Source organism: Hippoglossus hippoglossus, chromosome 8 (assembly GCF_009819705.1).
Source record: "Hippoglossus hippoglossus isolate fHipHip1 chromosome 8, fHipHip1.pri, whole genome shotgun sequence".
In the NCBI taxonomy this organism is placed as follows: Eukaryota; Metazoa; Chordata; class Actinopteri; order Pleuronectiformes; family Pleuronectidae; genus Hippoglossus; species Hippoglossus hippoglossus.
The window spans coordinates 427,429-449,409 of NC_047158.1; the positions used below are offsets into that span (position 1 = coordinate 427,429).

A 21,981-nucleotide genomic window follows, 5' to 3' on the forward strand; every position below is an offset into this window, starting at 1 on the left:
ATCCTAGACACAAGGATACAGAACTAAGCAAAGATGCAGTGACAATGTTGCGGACAAATGACCAACAAACGTACTTTTCTTTAGACGCACACACACAGGAAAACAACGGGTGGTTCAACTGTAGGCTACTGCAGAGTAGCACCTCAAACTAAGGCTTTGTCCGAAATCACTCATTCACTAACACCTACTTTACCATACAGTATAGGGTCTTCTATGTGGAAGACTATATAGTCACCTCATCAACAAAAGAAAAAAACACTTTTGGCGCATTTTCTCTGCGCTGGTAAGTACGTCATTGTCGCAGGATACGACATAGTACATCTACGGCCGGTAGGAAATCTGAGAGTAAGTTTTAATTGTTTAATTTACACTTAGAATAAATACTGTTCAACCATTCTCTCTGTTTTAGCTGGATTCCAAAGCACAACGTGAATTAAAGGAAGGTATGAAGATTTATAAATCAAAACCTGGACTGAAGAAATCCTGGGACAATGTGCAGAAAATGGTGAGCAAACAGTTCGCTACCATTGTGTATTGTGCATTGTGTACTTCGTTCATACAGTATTTACTTGCTGAATTATTTGGACAGTAAGGTCGTGCTGTCCCAATAGCCTACCAATGTTGACTTTGATACCAATACCAAGTTTAGCATCTGATAAGTCAATACCTTATTGTTGGATCAGAAACACAATATCCGCAAGAGTTCAAATTCACAGTTATTCAATGTTTATTATCAACTTTGTAACACTGAGATTGCTCAACAAGTCTCAAACTAATTTGTTTTTCGCTGCACCTTGTGTGCTCATATGGCAAATTGCAGGAGGTGAGATGGACGTGGAGTCTCCCTTTATGTCTCTGGTGTTTGTTACAACACCATATTAAACTGGCTACATTTCACATTTGAGGATATCCTTTACCAACCCCACTCTCACTAGTAGTATATTCGTTAACTCCCTTGTTAAAAAGTGTGGTAGCTAGCAACTATGCAATTAAGCTATTTCGTTTTGGAACTTACAGTTTCTAATATGCTTATCACCTGACATTGATATGCAACATTACTCTTATGCTATATAATTAAAAAAAAATTAAAACAGCTCGTCACCATCTTAGAGCTCACTAGTAAGCTAGCTTATTGGCTAACCTGTCATGGCAATACTCTGAGAAGAGGTCATGGTGTATGTCACTAAAGTGTTAGACAAGGTTTGCGTGTAAGACACTGTTTTGCATGCACACTTAATTATGTCAGTGATTTTACCCTCAGTAGACATGTTGAGGAATCTTTCTCTGTCTCAGTCGAAGCTGTTGCTCACACTATCACAGGCGAATGCCCCCTGATTAATCATACACCGGATTTTTCTGGTACTGCCAGCCAGTGGAGCTTCTCTCTAGTAGTCAATGTTGGGAAATTCTAGTACAAAACAGTTTTTAACAAAATGTCTTGGAAAAGTACCTACATTTCTGTATACTGTGCAACACTACACTCAGTGAAAGTATTGAAAAGGTGATGTTAGTGTGTACCTTCTATCCTGATCTACCAGTTTTCCATTTTGACTGTCCACGTAATATGTCTGGTATGACTCATAAAGAAACAAATCAGATTGAGTTAATTAGAATGAAAGAAGTTGAACATCATGGAAGCAGTCCTGTAGGAAGACCAAATCTCCCCGGTGGCCTAGACACTGCAGGGGCAATTCTAGGATCAGACTTTAAGGGTTGCTCAGCCCCTTTTAGCATGTGAAATGCATTAAGTGCGGGGTTGGCACGAACAAACAAATGAGAAAATAAGAGGGTGATAACCTTCAGATGGCTGTTATGGTATGTGCATGCCAGTTCAAATCCACCTACGGTGAAAATCTTGTTTTTAACCTTGTTAACAACTTCCTATGTTATTTTTATATAATACAAGATGTCATGAGCAAAATAAGCAGTAAAATTCCATGGCTATTAAACAGCACAAACAAAAGAAAAATGTTTTTATAGACAATAGAGTTTCAGCCACCAAGCTATTGGCTATTTAAAATAGTTTAAAACCATTCAAAACAGAATATATATAGATATATTTAAATATCTGGCCTATCTGACCCCTAAAAAGAGGTTAGACTCGCCTATGGGTGGTGATAATGAAGAATGGAGCAAGAAGTTGGGACGACTGGGTATCCAGAACTGAGGTGGTACAGGGGTGGAGGTGGGTCAGTCAGTGATTGTGGTAGTGAACCGACAGCTGAATGACAGGTGGGAGACAGAACATTTACATTTTTGAATGGCTCAAGGCGAGAGTGTCAGGTTGTGATTGGATGTAAACAGAGAATGAGCTGGTGGAGCTCAGATAGGGAAATGTGCATGTGACTTTGGAGGCATATGCAAGAAAACAGTCTTCCTGACTAAACTTTCGCTTCAAGCTTAATTTCTTTTCCTTGTATCTTACTGTCTCTTCCAGTTCAAATGCTGTGGAGTAACAAACAAAACAGACTGGTATGATGTGCTGAATGGAACGCTACCCTCATCCTGCTGCTCTGTTGGGATGGAAAAGTGCATTGACGGATGGAGTGAGGTTAGTTTGTTGTTTAGCTAGTATATCTGAATGCCTGCACACATGATGATTTACAAAAATCGACTCAGAAAAAATATGCCACAAACGTTTATGACTGATCAATCAACCAATCAATCAAATTTTATTTGTATAGCCCATATTCACAAATCACAATTTGTCTCATAGGGCTTTAACAAGGTGTGACATCCTCTGCCCTTTACCCTCAAAAAGAGTAAGGAAAAACTATAAAATAACAAAAAACTTATGAAGTTTATTAGACAGTCAAAACCATGACGGTCCAGAGTTGAGACGAGGAGGAACTGATGCAGTCATACACGCTTCGCTGCACTTCGCTGCGCTTCTACAAGAGCAGTCAACGTTACAATATCATATATAAACCAGTGTTGTGCATGAACGCATTCAATGAACGGCATTCATATTTTTTGTGAACGATAAACTGAACGAATCAGCTTACATATGATAAACGTGAACATTCATTTTTCGATCATCATCGTATCAGGCCATCATGTGAAATACCAGGAGCTGGCAAAAATGTGTGTGTGTGTGCTCTCAGACAGCACACACACACACACAGGCCCCGGGGCGCCGTCCCCACTCACACACTCAGAGTGACACACACAGTGAGATCAGAGCTCATTCCCGTGAAGCAGCCGGTCAGTGTCTTTGTTGAAGAACAGTTGAAACAAAAAGTGAAAATACAGAGTTTCTCTATGGTCCACATCTGCTCAATGATCAGCGCCACTGCTCATTGATCAGAGCAGAAGCTGCAGCTGGTTTGCCGAACTGGAGTTTCTGTGTCCTCCTCCACTCTGCTCTCACTTTAACTAATAAACACTCATCACTAGTTATCAGGACCTGATCAGTACATGAAGTGACTTAATGTTTGTTTGATTTGCTCCAGAGTTTATGAGGCTGCATTTAAACATCAAGAAAAATGACTCATCAACATTTTGACGTCAGACGTGACGCACAGTCGGGACTCAGTGTTAAAGTGACAGGAGTGACACGCATACAGACACCATCGATTAATTTCAATCAGGAGAGACTTGATTCACAATTTAACAAAGTTTATTTTGACAAATGCACAGAAGTAATGTGAATATTTGGCATTTAGACCCCTGTGTGATGTCATCAGGATTAGAAGGGGGTGGAGCAGAGCGTCAAACAGGAATACCCCCCGGGGTCTAGACACTGGTGGTGGTTCATCAGTCAATCGGTTGTTTGGATGGCCCATATTCATGAGCATTGTCCTATTGGACTTCGCTAAGTGCGACATCCTCTGCCCTTAACCCTCAACAAGCGTAAGGAAAAACTACAAAAAATCTTTTGACAGGGAAAAACATAGAACCCTCAGGAAGAGGGATCCCTTTTTCAGGATGGACAGAAATGCAATGGATGCCATGATCGGGTGCCGCCATAATCCACAATCCATCGTCATGATCCACTGACATTATTGGGATCCATCATCGTGCTAAGCACTGTAAACAACTAAGGCTAATGACCTTAGTTCTGTATTTAATTCTGCGAGTACATTGAGGACTATACTTTACAACGGATTAAATACTTCATTTTCTTGCTGATTCACATGGGATTGTACTAAGCAAACACCTTTTTTTTCCCACACCCCTTGCTTAAAAGATTTTAAGCAAGAAGCAGCTCTGGAGTAGAAATAATAAAACCAATGCTGCTGAAGTGGCAACCTTCATTGAACAACAACTGGAAACATCTGGTCAGTGTCATGGTTTCAGATGGATGCATCAAAAGTTTTGGTTCCATGGAATTGTGACTGACAGAGAATGGTTAATGGCTAATGTTCTGTATCTCTCTTGATGACCACTCAAAGCGTTTTACAGTTCCTGTGGAACCAGCTCCCATCTGGGTTCTGGAAGCAGACACCATCTCTACATTTAAAGTTAGACTTAAAACATTTGTCTTTGATAAAGCTCAAACTCAAGAGGTACATTTCCTGTACTGTGCCATATGAGATCATGCTGAAGAGGGACAGGTCCTGTACAATGCACAATTTCTCCCTGGAATCAATCAAATATTTCTGATTCTGATTCTATACTGCAAAATCTCAGGCTGAGCCCTCTGTGTTCATATAGGACCATGGTAGCGGCTTTTTCCTTTGTTGTGTATGTGAAAATGCTATACTTTTGGGGCTAGAGAAGGGATGTCCCTCCCATCTGCCTGAGGCCCCCCTTCTGTGTAGGTCGCATGACAGTTATTCTGGTTGCTGTTTGATAGAACTAAATGAACTCTACTTGCAATGGACTTTGGATGGCTCCAGTGGCTTTTCTTTGAGTGCCTATTTTGACTCCTGTAAGCTATGTAACAGCAGTACTTAGACACAATGTTGGAGCAGGACCCAAACTTTTTTCTGGTCCTGCCCAGGGTCATTTTTACCAGCGTCATGACAACAATTATTATAATGATAATCATTACATCTAAAAATATCACTCTTACCATTTTCGTTATAACAACCAGCCAGACAGTGTGTTTTTGATGTGTGTAGAGAAAGTGCTGCTCATAAATGCACTGTATGAAAGTGTGTGTATTTCACACACTGTAAAGTACTTTGATTGGTCATCAAGAATAGAAAAGTACGATATAAATACAGACCATTTACTAGTAAAATCTGTATGCAGAGATTTTCAGATGTACTCTCTGGTATAACCCCCCCAAATTAGAGATAAACGAGGTGAAAATTTTGTATCACGATTATAGTGACCAAAAACGTCCCTGTAATCAGTATTATCGTGGGATTGTTTAAATGTGCTGTAAATGGTAAACTGGTACACAATTTACAGTAATTTCAATTTTTTTATGTGAAAAATGAACTGCGTGATCGCAAAATGTACTTTTTGTCAATGTGTCGATGTCAATAGTGCCTCAAACTCTTAAGCGAATCAAACAAACATAAAGTAAACTTCACACATGCACATAACAAACCCATGTTGCATGCTGCGCCAGCAGGCCTGTGTCTGAGTCCCCATTGCTCACTTTAGTTGATGCTGGACAGTTTTACCATGAGCTTCACAATGTAGTAATCAACCGCAGCTTTTATGATAATTAAAATTTCACATGGTAATACTAACCATTGGGAATTTCTCCGTGGTTAATTGTGAAACCAATAACCGTTTCATTGCTACCCCAAAGTCTGCATTTAAGGCTGAACTAGGCCAAATACCCTTTACTATTAAGCATTCTAAAAAGGTCCATCAAATTCTGGACCCATATATAGAAAAGTGACCCTGCCTGCCATCATTATAGGGCACTTGTCTACCAAGAGTTTAACATAGAATGACACCTCTCACACAGTTGTTTTGAATGTGCTATTTAGATAAATCAGACCTGACTTGGCTTGACCAGAACAAAGTCCTCTCAGACAATTGGTCCTGAGGATTAAACCTAACTAAATTATAACAAAAAAAAATACACAACTTGCTGGAATGGTATGGAACGCTCACAACACAAATTAGAAACATATTTTGCTCTAACAGACAGTAAATGTGGCTGATTACCTGACCACAGTAGCTGATACCAATTTAAGAGTGACATTGACAATGTACAGACTGAGTGACCGCAGTCTGTAAAAAGAGAAGGGCAGACACAAGCAGCTGCCCACAGAGGACAAGCTGTGCTCCTAATATGATGAGGGAGCACGAAATATAACATTTTTGGCAATGTAAAAAATGTAGACACATTTGAGAGGAATTATTCTTTTAAAGATCAGTCCAAAGTAACTTCACTAATATCTTAATCTAAACCATCAATTTGTCAATTACATCCCGTTCAAAATAGGCCTTTTAGTAAGTATATATATATATATATATATATATATATACACAGTATATAGCGCTTTTCTAGTCTTGATGACCACTGAAAGCGCTTTACAGTACAGTTTTGCCATCCAGCCATTCATACACACATTCTTACAGTGCATCTATGCTTTCTCTATTACATACATTCATACACTGCCGGCATGGGGTTCAGTATTGCCCAAGGACAACCTGCTCTACCTCTCGAGCGACAGCCGTCCGAATTAAATCAGATTAATAAATCTTTATTATCCGGCTACGTACCGCAGGCTTTTAAATCTTTGCCTACTCTTGACCTAGATGTTTTATCTAATTATAGACCCATATCAGACCTTCCCTTCATTTATAAAATCCTATAAGCTGTTAACCAGTTATGTTATTTTTTGCACAGTACTGGACTGTGAGAAGACTTTCAATCTGGATTTTGAATTCATCATAGCATAGAAACAGCATTGTTGAAAATAAACAACGACCTTCATGGCCTTAGACCAGGGGTCGGCAACCCGCGGCTCTTCAGCCCCTCTGCAGTGGCTCCCTGTACAGTGTTCTGCATGTCGCGCATATTTTGCGCGAACGGTGAACTTAATGAATCAGTTATCATATGATGAACGTGAACGTGAGTGAACGTCACAATGAACGTGAGTGAACGTCACGATGAACGTGAGTGAACGTCATGTTCATTTTTTAAATCATCATCGTATCAGGAAATCAGGAAATACCAGGAGCGGGCGAGTGTTTGTGTGTGTGTGTCTGTGTGTGTGTGCTCCGCCCCTCCGCTCCCGCTCACTCGCTCCGAGAGATACACACAGTGAGATCAGAGCTCTTTCACGTGAAGCTTCTTAACACTGGAAACAGTGAAATACAGAGTTTCTCTGGTCACAGCTGCTCAGTGATCAGCGCCGCAGCTTCTTGATCAGAGCAGAAGCTGCAGTTGGTTTGTACGGAGCTTCAGTTTCTGTGTCCTACTCCAGTCTGACCTGCTCTCACTTTTTGTTTTCATATTTCGTCAAATAAAATATATCTTTTTAAGCTATTAGGCTGCAGCTATATATTTTTATTTATTTCAAAGTGGGCTACCTCTTATTTTATACATTTCCCACAAATATGGGGCGGACTCAAATTGGCCTGCATAGTTCTGTGTTTAATTTATTTCAAAGTAGGCCTACACATGCCAGTGTATTTTGTTCTCCTCTTCATAAAAAATATAGAAAATATTATTCACAACACTCATGAGACAAAAAAGGTGCCTAACATAAATGGAGAGGTATATCAATGTTAAAAGCATAGGCAAGTTTAGCCGCTTTTTAGGGGTGCTCGGGAGACATTTTGGACAAGCTGCAGAGTCTTTAAGACTTAATGGTGGAGCATGATACAAGGGAATTACAAGTCTGGGGGTAATGACAGACACATCTCAATCTTTTTGAGACAGGACATGCCTGATGTTTACAATGTTACGTACGTGAAAAATCACATTCCTAGAAATTTGTTTTTAATGTGAATCAAAGGACAATTCGGGATCAACGATAACTCCCAGATAAATGATGGTTTCACTTGAGGGTGATGCCATCCAGAGTAGCTATATCAATAGATACTGAATCTCTGAGGTGTTTAGGGCCAAGTACTACAACTTCTGTTTTGTCTGAGTTAAACAGGACTAAATTGCAGGTCATCCATGTTTTTATGTCCTAATAACTTGCATTGCATCCATTAGTGTGACTAAAAAGCTCTGAAGTACGACAGAAAAATGTCCTTGGTTGCATCGGTGCACTAAACATTGTGTCATGGTGTCAAACATGTACCAGCACTGGTCAAAGAGTTTTGGACATATTCAATCCAAGGGGCTGGGGAGTCCAGGTTGATGGGTTAGTGGATATCACACAGCGTAGTGCGGTCCACAATGGTGAGAATGGCTGTGTGTATCTTGTAAACCAGTCACAAAGTCTAGGGCTATGTGGGACCAGGGGCGACTTGGCACAGGGAGAGTTTCTGCAGACCAGCAGGGGGACGATGAGAAGATTTCCCTTGGGCACAGACTGTGCAGGCAGAGACAAAGGCACAGGTATTAGTCTCCTTGCAGGGCCAACAGAAATGATGCTTGAGCAGGGACAAGGTACGACTGATTCCCGGGAAATGGGAGGAATGAACGTACTGAAGAACCTGGGAACGAGCAGAGTCATGGACAAACAGACAATTGGGAGGTCCATTACTTGGGTCAGGTTAAGTCTGCTGTACCTCTCTCACCACAGATTCAATCTCCCAGGAAACAGCAGCCACAACACATATAGCTGGGAGGAAAGAGCATCGGGTTTGACAATTCTGGAGCCTGGACGATAGTTGAGTGCTCAACGTGCCTTCCAAGAGTTAAGCCACTTGGCTGCCTGACTATGTGCTAAATTCTTATGATCAGTCCAAACAATGACCACTCTGCTACTGCTTTGACCTTTTCAGGGTCAGCCTTAACCTGCCCGCTCTCAATGATCTAACCCAGGAAACCTACAGTACTGGCGTGGAACTCACATTTCTCTACCTTCACATAGAGCTTGTTTTTTTGGGAGCCTCTGAAGAACCTGACGGACATCGGGGATGTGATCTGACATTTTCTTAGAAAAAATTACGATGTCATCCAGGTACACAAACGCAAAGCGGTTGAGAAAGTGTCTTAACACATCGTTTACCAGGGCTTGGAAAACTGCAGGAGCATTCATGAGACCAAAAGGCATTACCAGATACTCGAAGTGTCCCAGGGGTGTATTGAAGGCGGTCGTCCATTCATCTCCTTCTCTGATATGGACTACATCAGGGGTCTTCAACGTTTTTCAGGCCAAGGACCCCCAAACTGATGGAGAGATAGAGCAGGGACCCCCTACTATATATATTGTATAACATTGTGTTTTATATTAAACTGGGCCTAGTGCCATGTATAAACATAGCTACCCTGTTATTGTGCATTCAATACTAAGCTATTCAAATAATACACAGAAAGATAACGTCTTCTGCCTCCATTAATCCGTTCGCTACAATATGTTGGATTCATGTTAATGTGTATTTAAAGACATTTAAATTTGTGGAAAAAAATTAAAAATTAAAAAAATGTAAAAAATTGTCTTATCAACCAAAAATTTCGTGACCCCCTAGGGGTCGTGGGCCCCCTGTTGAAGTCCTCTGGACTAGATTGTTAAGTTCAGACCCCAAAAGCTGAGACTGATACGAGTAGATAAATAAAGAGCTTATTGCTCAACAAAAAGCAACGAAGAGCAAGCAGTGGAGGCAGAGAGCAGGCTGGCTGGTGGAATCCCAGGGACGGCACGAGTGCTGAGCACATGGAAGAAAAACTCTGCACTGGAGAAACAATATAGGCTAACAGCAAGGCACACAGGATAACCTGAGTAAACGGAGAAAAAACACTGGTAAGGTTCTTCAAAAAACAAGAACACCGAAGATTTGCAAAGAACAAAAAAGAGCAACTACCGAACTAGACAGAATTATTTGGCAGAGCAGTGGAGTGAAGACCAGGCTTTGATGGACTGGTTGATAATCTGAGTGGAAGCAGGTGTGGTTTGTCTGCTGCAGGAGAAGCCAGCCACGCCCCCTGCCACAAACATGCCCTTCAGGAGAAAAGAACAGAAAGGGGAGGGGGAGAGAGAACACACAAAAACCTACAACAAAAAACAACACAGAATCATCACATAGATGGTATGCATTCCAGAGGTCCAGTTTTGTGAAAACTGTAGCACCGTGAAGGGGCCCAAAGGCAGAGGTGATTAATGGCAAAGGGTCCTTGGTTTTCACAGGGATGCAGAGACTGGTCTTTCTTAGAATCAAAGAAAAACCCGGCTCCTGCAGGGGAGGAAGACGGGCAAAGTTCAGCTCACTGTTACTGATGAGCCTAATCTTTTGACCGAACTGGGCATGCAGCTACAAAGTGTCCTGATTGTCCAAAATACAGACACTCACTCGCTCTCTTCCTGTGGAACTGCTCAGAAGGGGAAAGGCGAGTCCGACCTAACTGCATAGGCTCCTCTTCAGAGTTGGTGGGGGGAGGAGGAGACAAAGCGTGGGCTCCTGTTAGCATCTGAGCTGCCACTCTAGCGAGTGTGGGTGAAGAACAAGAATAAGGTGAACTACCAAACCTCTCTCTACGTTGTACGCGCAGGCGGTTATCTAACCCGATATTTAGGGAGACAAGAGAATTCAAATTAGTAGGTTCATCACGTGAGGCCAATTCATCTTTCAACTGTTCATTAACTCCATTCAGAAATGCTGTTTTTAGAGCCTTATCGTTGAATCCAGCATCTGGACCCAGAGTTCTGAACTCCACAGAGAAATCAGCAGCACTCCTAGAGCCTTGATGTTTGTTTATCAGATGTTTAGAGGCAGTTGCATAGTGGTCAGGATGATCAAAAACACTCCTTTTAGCAGCAAATTCATCATAACTGAGGAAGCTCTACCCCTTAATAACCCCATAACATAATGAACCCGAGACAAATCAGAGGGGAAAGTCAGCGAGCGCTGACAAAACACTAGAAAGCATTGAAAAAGAAGCCTCTGCACTTATCCAATTCTCCGGTGAAAGGTTCGGGATCCGGAGCATAGGATTCTCTGACTGGATGTGGCACAGGCAGTGGGGCCGCTGGAGTAGGAGGGCTAGACTGAACGGCTGATTAAGATTAAGATTCAGATTAAGATTCCTTTATTGGTCTCTCCTGGTGGGGATAGTTGAGTGGTTGGTAGAGCAAGTTAATTCAATAATTATGCAGAGAGACTTGGTGTATCATAGCTTGATTGCTGTCCGAGAGTGTACGGAGAATTTGTTTGTGAAGTCCTAACAATATTCCTTGATTGGTGATAGGCTTTTGCATGATGGATCTGGATCTGAGTCTTCCGAGTCTATTCTGTGGCCAGTTCGTTCTGTTGGGTTCCACAGAATAATGGAACTCAAGGCAGAACTCAGAGACAGACAGTTTGTCATTTAAAGTGATTTATTACAAACTCAGATGGAATTAAGGTAGATGTGGCGAGTCAGGCTGGTGGAGAGCAAGGCAGGTGGTTGGACAGGTTTTCTGAATCTTTGCTGGTTAAATGAAGTTGCGAGGACGAGGCCGGCTGGTTAGGAGTGGACCTGAGGACCAAAAAACAAAGCAAGACAAGGCAAGGCAAAAAACACTGAAAGCTGGTGAGGATTGGACCGCTGAGGTAAACTGAACGAACTGGCGCAGACTGGAAGGTTGAGCCCGGGTATAAATATTGCAGGACCTTGATTGTGAATGGGTGGCAGGTTGCAGATGGTGTGATCGTCAGCCAGGGAGATCCTCGTCGCTCTGCCCACACAAACAGACAGGACACAAAAGAAACTCAAGGGAGGGAGGAACACCAGGGAGAAGGGACAGCTGTAGCCCAGACTACAACAGATTGTCTGTTTGTGTGTGAAGAGTGACAGAGACAAGCAGACACACACACACACAGGGTGGCTGTAGAAGGGGTGGAGCGGTCGTTCTATAACCAGAAGGTCGGCAGTTCGATCCCAGTCTTCCCCATCTGCATGACAAAGTGTCCTTGGGCAAGAACCCCTCAGAGAAAAAGACTTGCCCATAGATGCACATTATGAATGTGTGTGTGAATGAGTGAATGGCAATAAACTGTACTGTAAAGCACTTTGAGTGGTCATCAAGACTAGGACAGCGCTATATAAATACAGACCATTTACCACAGACAATTTACACACACACATTCTTGTACTTCACTCTCAGTGAGGACACTGGCATAATGCATTTGCCAGCCCCTTACCCTAAACTTAACCATCACAATTAAATGCCTTACCCTAAACCTTATCCTAACCTAAACCTAATTCTAACCCTTAAACCAAGTCTTAACCCTCAAACAAGCCTTTGAAAAAGTGAGGACCGGCCAAAATGTCCTCACTTTGCAAAAATGTCCTCACTCCATTAGGTCTATGCTCAAAGTGGTCCAAGTGTGTACCTAGATTTCATGTGTGTGTGTGTGTTTGTGTGTGTGTACACACAAACACACACACACACATGAAATCTAGGAAAGCACTAGGAAAAGCTGGAATACAAACCTAAAAGCTCATCTAAATCATAACCATTCCATCCAGTTTACTGAGCTGGTAACATGTTCTGTTCCAAATGTTTAATATTTATTCAAGAGCAATTTTTGTGAACAAAGCCAGAGACTCTATTTTATTTATTGTTTTAGTTGTGTGTGGTTTTTTAGGTCCCAAGCCCAAGGACCTATTGTTTTTCGCAAAATTTTTTATTTTTATTTTTATTCTGACAAAAGAAGTGCCTTTTTGGGTGCCTTAACATACTTGAAAACTCACCAAATTTGCAGGTGAAAATGAACGTATTTTAATCTTCGGGATTGTGCATCCAAAAATGTCTCCATAGCGCCCCTAACCGCAATGTACTTGCTCGCAAGTCTAGTTTTATTTATGTTTTATTTATTCAGGCTATTTTAATATTTTTAATTCTAATTCAGATGACAGACTAAATATTCTTCAGAATTAAGTTCATTGCTTGTTGAAAGGTTGTACTTGCATGATTATAGTATAATATTATCATTATATCAGTGCTTTAAAAATTATGACAATAATATAATTTATCACAATAATTTCTGGCACAAAATATTGTCCAACGAAATTTGTTATTGTGACAGGCCTATCTTAATATTTTTAATAATGCACCAACTTAGAGGTTTCTTTGCACCATTTACAGCTTTAGTTCTTTGAGAATTTCTTTCATATCCAGGCAAAATTGGTATTGTACAATGAAATATCCAGGGTAGGGTTAGGGACCATCACTGACCCATAACCAAACCGGTCATGTTGGATGATGTTACAGGCAGCATAACATTCACTACGGCATCTCCAGACTCTTTCACGCCTGTAACATGTGCTCAGTGTGAACCTGGTCTTATCTGTGAAGCGAATGGGGTGCCATTGGTGCCCCAGCCAATTCTGGTGTTCTCTAGTCTGTGAGCAAAGGTCCCACTAGAGAACGTCGGACACTCATACCAACCTAATGGAGTCTGTTTCTGACAGTTTGGTCAGAAGCATGCACACCAGTAGCCTGCTGGAGTTCATTTTGTAGGGCATTGGCAGTGCCCCTGTTCCTTCTCACACAGAGAAGCAGATACCGGTCCTGCTGCTGGGTTGATGCCCTTCTACGGCCCTGTTCAGCTCTCCTTGTGTAACAGCCAGTCTCCTGGTATCTCGTCCATGCTCTTGACACTGTGCTGGGAGACACAGTAAAGCTTCTTGTGACCACACGTATGGATGTGCCATCCTAGAGGACCTGGACTACCTGTGCAACCTGATTTGGCTGCAGGTACCGCCTCATGTTACTAGTAGTGACAAGGAAACTAGCAGAACACAAAACTGGAGAAGAATCCGTCAAGAAGGATAAGGAGAGAACAATTGTCTGTGGCCACCACATGTAGAACCAGGTGAAATTGATTCACAATCACTTGTGCTTTGCAGAGAAGGATTGGACCAGAAACAGTCTATGTCACTGGAGATATCATCTGGTTCCAATTCCTGGACCACTCATAACAATTCTTCTGGAGAGAGTCCCACAGCTGATAAGTGACAAATTTCAGAATGATTTTAGAAATATGTTACATATCGGTAAAATACAAGTTGCTGGTTTAGAAGATGAGATAATTCAAGTTTGCTTATAAAGGTTGATCTGAGAGAAGCTGTATAGATATACAATAGGTTTCTTTGCTGCTTCTGAGATTTCTGTGCATGAGATTTCATTCATGTACCAAGCAGCTAATTTCCTATCTTTTAGAAGCTTTTTTTTTAGAGGAGCTAGTGTTATTCGTATTGAGTCTGCAGTACTATTGAAAAGATCATCAATCTCAGTTGAATTAAGGTTTTAAAGGACTCCTCTGTCTTTAAAGGTTAATTCATTTACTTAGACAGCCTTGGATAAGAGAGATCTTACATTTTACAGGGTTAGTCCACGTTTACAGTACCTGTTTTGTTGTATGTTTGCAGAACTTGATTTAATTTTTAAGGTTTTTATGTGGAATTCCTTTGCTTATTTTTGATTTACTAGCCGGCCATTTCCTCGGCTCCTGTCCCCACCTGCCAAAAGATCAGGCTCGTCAGTGACTGAGGTGGCCGTGAGGAGCCGCACCTCCTCTTCATCAGCCCCTCACCTACGAATGCAGTTTCACGCACCTCTCCCTGGATTCAACAGTTCCATTCCCCTGCAAGCCCTGGTGGACTTGGGGGATGATGACATTGATTCTTCCTTCGTGTATCAAGCTGGGATCCCAACTGAGCCCCTTCCAACCTAAATTGGTCAACACAGTAGATGGTAAGTGGTGGGCCCACATAACTCGCCACACCGTCCCTCTAGATCTCATTCTATCTGGCAATCATCAGGAATCCATTACTCTGTATGTCATCTTGCCACCCCAGATCCCCCTGGTCTTGGGGATGACTTGACTTTGATGCCACAACCCCCATATAAATAAGTCCTCCACCTCTATAGTCAGTTGAAGTGTATTCTATCACTCTCACTGTCTCCAGTTTGCTTTAACTCTCAGGAAAGTCACTAATAACCCCCCACCTGAACATCCCGAACTTTCTTCAGTCCCCTGTGTACCATGACTTGGGAGAAGTGTTTAACAAACAGCAAGCCCTCAGTCTCCCTCCACATAGACCCTATGACTGTGCCATAGATCTGCTTCCCGGCGCCCCTCTTCCCTCTACTCACCTCTACAACCTCTTCTGGCCTGAAAGAGGACATGGAAAAAAATATTATTCAACCATCCTCTTCACCTGTGGCGGCGGGTTTCTTCTTTGTAGACAAGAAAGACCACACTCTTCGCCCCTGTATTGAATTCTGTGGTGTGAACGACATTCAATAAAAAATAAATCCTCATCCCTTTAATGGACTCTGCCTTTGAGCCCCTACATAAGGCTACAATGTTTTCTAAACTGGACCTCCATAAAGCCTACCACCTCATCAGGATCCGTAAAGGGGATGAGTAGAAAGTGGTGTTCAATACTCCCCTGGGTACCTCATCAGGCCCCAGCCATTTTCCAGGCCTTGTTTAACGATGTCCTCCGGGACATGCTGAACTGGTTCATCTTTGTGTACCTGGATGACATCCTCATCCTTATTCACATTTAACATGTGAAGTTAGTGCTGCATCGACTACTAGAAAACAAATTATTTGTTAAAACTGAAAAATGTGAGTTCAACATGTCTTCTGTGAGTTTCCTGGGTTTTATCATTGAGCAGGGGCAGGTTAAGAAAGATCCAGCCAGAGTGGCCACAATCCATAAGCAGTTGCAATGTTTCCTTGGCTTCACCAATTTCTAGCAGTGCTTCATTTGGGACTACAACAAGGTAGCGGCTCCTCTCATGCAGCTCACCTCCACCACCACCTCTTTTACATGGACTCCTGAGGCCAACTCAGCCTTCACCACGCTTAAGCAGCTCTTAGCACCTGTGCTCCGGCATCCTGACCCCTTGCTGCAGTTTGTGGTGGAGGTGACTCAGATTCGTGAGTGGGGGCCATCCTATCTGGCCCTATCTGGGTCTCCCCAGGATCAGAAACTGCATCCCTGCGCCTTTTTCTCCAAGTGCCTTTCACCAGCGGAGCGAAACTATAATGTAGAAAAATGAGAACTGCTAAGAACCACAAAACTGACTGTTCATACACAATACACAAGGCTGTGTATTTTGTCCCTCTCCCCAAGCAGCTGGTATTACATGTGTTCAAACTCCACCGCATCCCTCTGGTTATTATTTTGGACAGAGACACTGGGGTTCACAGCCAGCCTCTCCTCTGGATACCACCCGCAAACAAATGGGCAGACGGAGCGGGCTTACCAGGACCTTGAGGCGGCTTTGAGCTGAATCACCCACACACATCACATCAACCTACCATGGATAGAGTATGTCCATAACTCCCTCATCAACTCATTCATGGCTTCTTTGGGATATCAACCATCCCTTTTCCCAGCCCAGAAAGAAGAAGTGGCGGTGTCTGGAAAGAGGTACAGGCTGCCTTGCTCCACTCCACGGCCCATAATCAGCGCCTCACTGACCGGACCCGCACCCCCGGCCCTGGACTATCAGCCTGGATAAAAGGAATGGCTGTCTTACCCCTCCAGCAACTCTTCCCCAGAGCCCTACCATCATTTACCATCATGTCATGTCACTAACATTGTCCCCCCCTCATTCTGCAGGTATCTCTGATTCTAGAGCAGCAGGATACAGATCTGTCACTACTACAACTACTTATTAGGAATTATTATTATCATATATAATCATATATCATTACATCTATAAGTACCACTCATGTTAAAAGGTCGTTCTTCCTCCCCACAGTTGCTAATGCTTGCTCATTGTGGGATCTGTTGGGTTTCTCTAATATTGTAAGGTCTCGACCTTACTATGCAAAGTGCCTTTGTTGTTTTAGTATGACTCTTTGATTGTCTTCAATATTGTATTTGTGTTTTGTAAATGTCATGCCAATAAAGCTTATTGAATTGAATTTAAAGAGTCCCTCAGTGCGTCAACCTGTTATCCTTTACTATGATTTTCTATGATTACTTGCAATCATTCTACCCCTCACTTATCTGTGCATTTCATCTGTTCATGTTATTCTTCTTCTGCAATACCTATTCCTTTCTGTGTGAGCTTCCTTGCCTTGTGGCTCACCTCCCTCATGCACTCAATCTCTGTTTGTCCCCTGCAGCCGTGCTATCAGAAGGCCAGGCAGTGGCTGCTTATTAACATCCCCTCAGTCCTGGTGTTTGGAGTCTGTATTGGTGTTGTACAGGTACTTGTCACCAATACTTACTTTATTTTATATTTTTTAAAGTTTTCCACATATTCATGTAATTGTCAATTGAAAACCTTGTATTTCTTCTGAAAGTTATTGTTTTTCCATCTCGTAGGCCCATAAAACCTCAAATGCAGCAAATTATAATATAAACATATTTTATTAAGCTCAACACATTTATTCACACACATTACATTCTGTAGTATTTGTTTGACAAGGATGCAAAATTAACCCCAGAGCTGTCCTATTTGTGTGCGTGCATGTGTGTGTTTGTGTTTTTAATTTTATGATCTCTGATTGTGTGGACAAAGATTCAAATTTTATTTGCCCTAAACCTCCTTTTCTCTTGTCAGATATTGGCTCTGGGGTTCTCCATGCTGATGTACTGTCAAATTCTGTGTGCAGAGAAGCACTTGGACTAAGTGCAGACCAGATGTTCGCTCTCCTGTATTATCACAATCTCCTCAAGGATCTAAATTTGGGTTACAAATTCCCTGTAGGATTCCCCTCAAATCCCCTCAAAACACGTAATAGACATGGGGCAGTATAAACAAAGCCAGCAACAGACTGAGGAAGAAGAGTTGACAGAAAATGATGAGCAATGCTGGTTGTCTTTATACCAGTCATATGAATTTAATATCATGCACCTCACCACAGCTCAACAATGATGTTTTGTTTTATCTGTGTCATCCTTCAGCTGCCAGCCATAACAAGTCACAATTACCTAAATGCATTGCTCCTCCAGGGAAACGCGGCTCCAATGTCCTCTTAATACTTAACAAAACAAATATCTGCCTCTTCTTGTTTTACAGCATCTTGTTTCTTTTTTAGGACATGCAATAAGATTAACCTAATCATTAACCCCAACCGGATGTCAAGAGTGAAAGAGAGTAAACCTGAATCATCTGGTTGTGTGTTAGGGCAAGCATTATGATGGGGGAAATGCTTTTTGAAAAGCAGGCACCACTGTAAAACAAAACAGACAGAGAGAAAACACTGAAAGAAGAGAAAATAGTTTATGGAGCACTTTGTTAATAATTTCAGGCCTTGCATCTTATGCACTTTGAATGTGTCTGCTTTAGTGACTCTACAGCCACTCTTATTTCAATCTAATTTATCTAACCATTATCCTTTATTGTCCGTATTTACCATATAAGTCTATCGAACCTTATATTTTTCATTGGAGCATATACATATAGATTATCTGTTAAGGCTCAACAGCCAGATATGGCAGTAGTATTGTATTATAGACTAGTAACGATGTTGCATGCCTGTTCAAAATGTGCATGACGGTGCGTGGCACAATGACAAAAAATAGCCAGAATGGATTGACACTTCCTAGCAGTGGAATGATTTAGGCTGGCCCTGTCTTCTTGTGAACTAAATTGGCTGTTTTATTCAGTTTGGTTGATTTAAGAAAATAAACCACTTCTGGAAGAGCGGTAAGGCTTAAAAATGACCACAGCCTAAAGAAGCTTGTTTCTCTGTGCCACTAGCAAAAAGGGATAAATATAGAGAAGGATACAGCTGCACTGACTGGCATGTTCATTCTTCGTGATCAACATAGACCCGTCAAGAGCTTTGTAAAACTATGCCATGAATAGGTCTGTATTTACTGATTTTGCTTTGTTGATGATCAGCTGAGATTAATAAATGTTCAAAATAATAAAGGAACATATCAATGCACCAGGGCTCCGTTATGTGTCGTATGGGGGGGGGGGGGGGGACAAACTGAAGCCATACTCAACAAAAACAACACAACACACAATATGCCAATCCTGTAGCCTGCAACGATAATGTAGCCTCAATGTGACTGTTGCAACGTTCATTCCATTTGCATTTTTCAGAGAGATGTTTTAGGTCTCGCAAAAAACTGGTGAAGCAGTAAAAGACATTACTTACACCACATCCAGTCACCTCTGTTTCTCATAAAAAGAGCAGGAGGAGCTCTGGGTCTAAGTTCATCCTCATCACTTGCTGCTGAATCTGTATATCAGTTTGATCTGGACCAAGCTCCTTTATCCTCTTTTTTTCTTGTTGGAGTGTTTTTGTAAAGAAATCAACGGATTCGCCGCAGTTCCCCTGAAATCAGTCAGCTCACAGCGGAAATGTCTTAGTGATGCCGAACGTACCTAAGACAACGAGGGTCGACCAATCACATCAGGTTTACAAAACGTAAATCAATACCTATTGGCTGTAAATAAAAATTTAAACAACCGATTAAAGAGCAAGCTGAGGTCGCATGGTTGCCGAAACCTTCAGGACCCGCATTCACATCCACTTGGCCGTTGCCCCACACCCATAAGTACATGTATTTAGACAAAAATTAACCAAATACAATTTGAATACAACTTATATTTAATGCTCACAGGGGCTTACTGTAAGGGTTTGGGTTCCACCTCTTTTTGTGTTTTCTGTTTACATCCCTGTGTTTCATGTTTCACACTCCGGGTTCTGTTTCCTGTTTTATTTTGTAGTCTGGGTTCTCGTGTCTCGTGTCTAGTTTTACTTCCTGTCTGTGATTGTCTGCACCAGTCCTCATGTGTTACACCTGTGTCCCATTGCCCCTGCCTTCCCTGTGTCTGTATTTAAGCCTCTGTGCTTCCCTTTGTCCTTGTTGGATTGTTGTCTATCATTGTTGTCTAAGTGCTGTGATGTCCTGTCCTCCTGTGTTTCTGTATCCCGTGTCTCCTGAGCTCCAGTCCTGTTCACCTGTGTAAGCCTCCTGTGTTTTCTTTGTGCTTTTGTTTCTTCAGTTTTACACTTTGAGATTCCTGCGTTTATTCTTATTTTTCTGTTAAAGACTGTTTATTAAAAATACTTTAGTTCAAACTCTGCATCTGGATCCATCTGCCTCACAAATCCTGGCAGAACAATCCGACCAAGAATATGGACCCAGCAGAGATTCGTTTTTTTTGTAAACAGGTTTTTTCTTTGGATGCCCTGGTTTATCAGCTTTGTTCACCGGGCAACCAGCACCAAGCTGAGACCCTGAAAGAGATCTCAGTTCTTCAGGCATGGCTGAAGAACCATCCTTGGGTGAGCCATTTTGTCCCGCACCTTGTGGCGGTGCAGGACAGGCTGAAGAACTTCCTCAACCCTCCAGCCCCATCCACTGACCCGTACCTGGGGGGCTGTTGGGCTTATGGAGGACCCCGCAGCCTCCAAAAGGTTTCTGCTGTGGGTGGCGGAGGTTGGAGAGGGGGCGTCCACAGCGGGAGCCTCTCTTCTCTGCAGCGGGCTCACAGGCACCAGCCCCCAGTCCTGGCTGGGCCCCAGTCTCCTCCTGTCCAGCGCCGGAGGGTCCCGGCAGACGCCGCTCCAGTTCCAGCGTCGGGGGTCCCGGTACTGATTCCTCCGGTGTCTGTTCTGCGCCGGACGGTCCCGGCAGACACCACTCCTGTTCCGGCGTCGGGGGTCCCGGCAGCAACCACGCCAGTCCCTGTTCTGCGCCGGAGGGTCCCGGCAGACGCCACTCCTGTTCCGACGTCGGGGGTCCTACATTGAGGCAGGAATGACTTGCTGTGGTGCATTTCGCTGGTCTCAGTCTTGCACTGAACGTGCTCCTGTGTTTGACCAGCAAGTCATGGAGAGAGCATAGTCCAGCAGTTGTTGAAGGACCTCAGTCAACAATAACATTTTATTTGTATAGCCCATATTCACAAATCACAATTTGTCTCATAGGGCTATAACAAGGTGTGACATCCTCTGCCCTTAACCCTCAACAAGAGTAAGGAAAAACTACTAAAAAACCCTTTTAACAGGGTAAAAAGAATGTAGAAACCTCAGAGAGAGCCACATGTGAGGGATCCCTCTCCCAGGACGGACAGAAGTGCAATAGATGTCAAGTGTAAAGGAGAACATCATCAAGATAAGGGTATTTGGAGCATTGATAAGAATAAACATTTTGAAGCATAACTGAAGGTCAATGAATTGATGGATTATTGTCAGTAATATGAGTATCTGAGTCAAGTATCTGAGGAGAAATACTATGTATCGAGCAGTCCTGCTGCAATCATAGTCTATGGTCAGCAGCCACCACGATCATGATCCACCATCAAGATCGGATGCCACTATAGTCCACAGTCATTGTCCACTGCCGCCATTAGGATCTTCCATCAGCTGCCACCTCGGTCGTGGTCCACCACCATTATCAGATGCCAACACGATACAGGATCCGCCATTATTATCACAATCAGCCAGCTAGATACAGGATCTGCCATACTGGATCCACCATTACGATTTCTGATACGCGATCCACAGAACTCATATATTATATATATTTCATATTTCATTCAAAAAAAAAATGTAATCTTTATATGCTTATATTTCTACTCTTGCATGGAGCAATTGTAACAAACACAATTTCCCCCTGGGATCAATAAAGTATTTCTGATAGTGAAGCTAATACAGGAGAAATGTGGTCTCTTTTCCCGGTTCTTGTCAGGACACGTGCTGCAGAATTTTGGACAAGTGCAGATGATCTTTTAAGAGACACTCTAAAGGCAGCAGAGTGGTGTCACAGACCTTTCGAGGCAGGCTCTCCCTTCCCAGACTCATTGGGATGAATGGGGAAGATGGCATCACAACGCTCCAACAACTGCGGTCTTATGATGGCCAGGAGGAAGAGGTAACCACTATCCTCATGGAACCTTTCAAATTCACGTTTCAGTTCCAAAAGGACTAAGAGGTTTTGTGTGTAACAAAAATAATTTGAGAGTCGTTGCTTAATTTAAGGAGCAGTTGTGAAATAATAACCTTGTTTTTTGTTATTATACACGG

General features: G+C 42.5%; 1 protein-coding gene across 1 annotated transcript in view; it reads left to right on the forward strand.

The window, feature by feature from the left end:
* Positions 1-18,885, forward strand: part of tspan4b (tetraspanin 4b) — a 36,706-nt gene extending 17,821 nt beyond the window's left edge. Inside the window, exons 5-8 of the mRNA XM_034594550.1 lie at positions 410-505; positions 2,438-2,551; positions 17,113-17,196; positions 17,553-18,885. Of these exons, the coding sequence (XP_034450441.1) occupies positions 410-505; positions 2,438-2,551; positions 17,113-17,196; positions 17,553-17,621 (363 nt within the window). The 3' untranslated portion in view covers positions 17,622-18,885. The remainder of the gene's footprint in view (positions 1-409; positions 506-2,437; positions 2,552-17,112; positions 17,197-17,552) is intronic.
* The last annotated feature ends 3,096 nt before the right edge of the window (positions 18,886-21,981 follow it).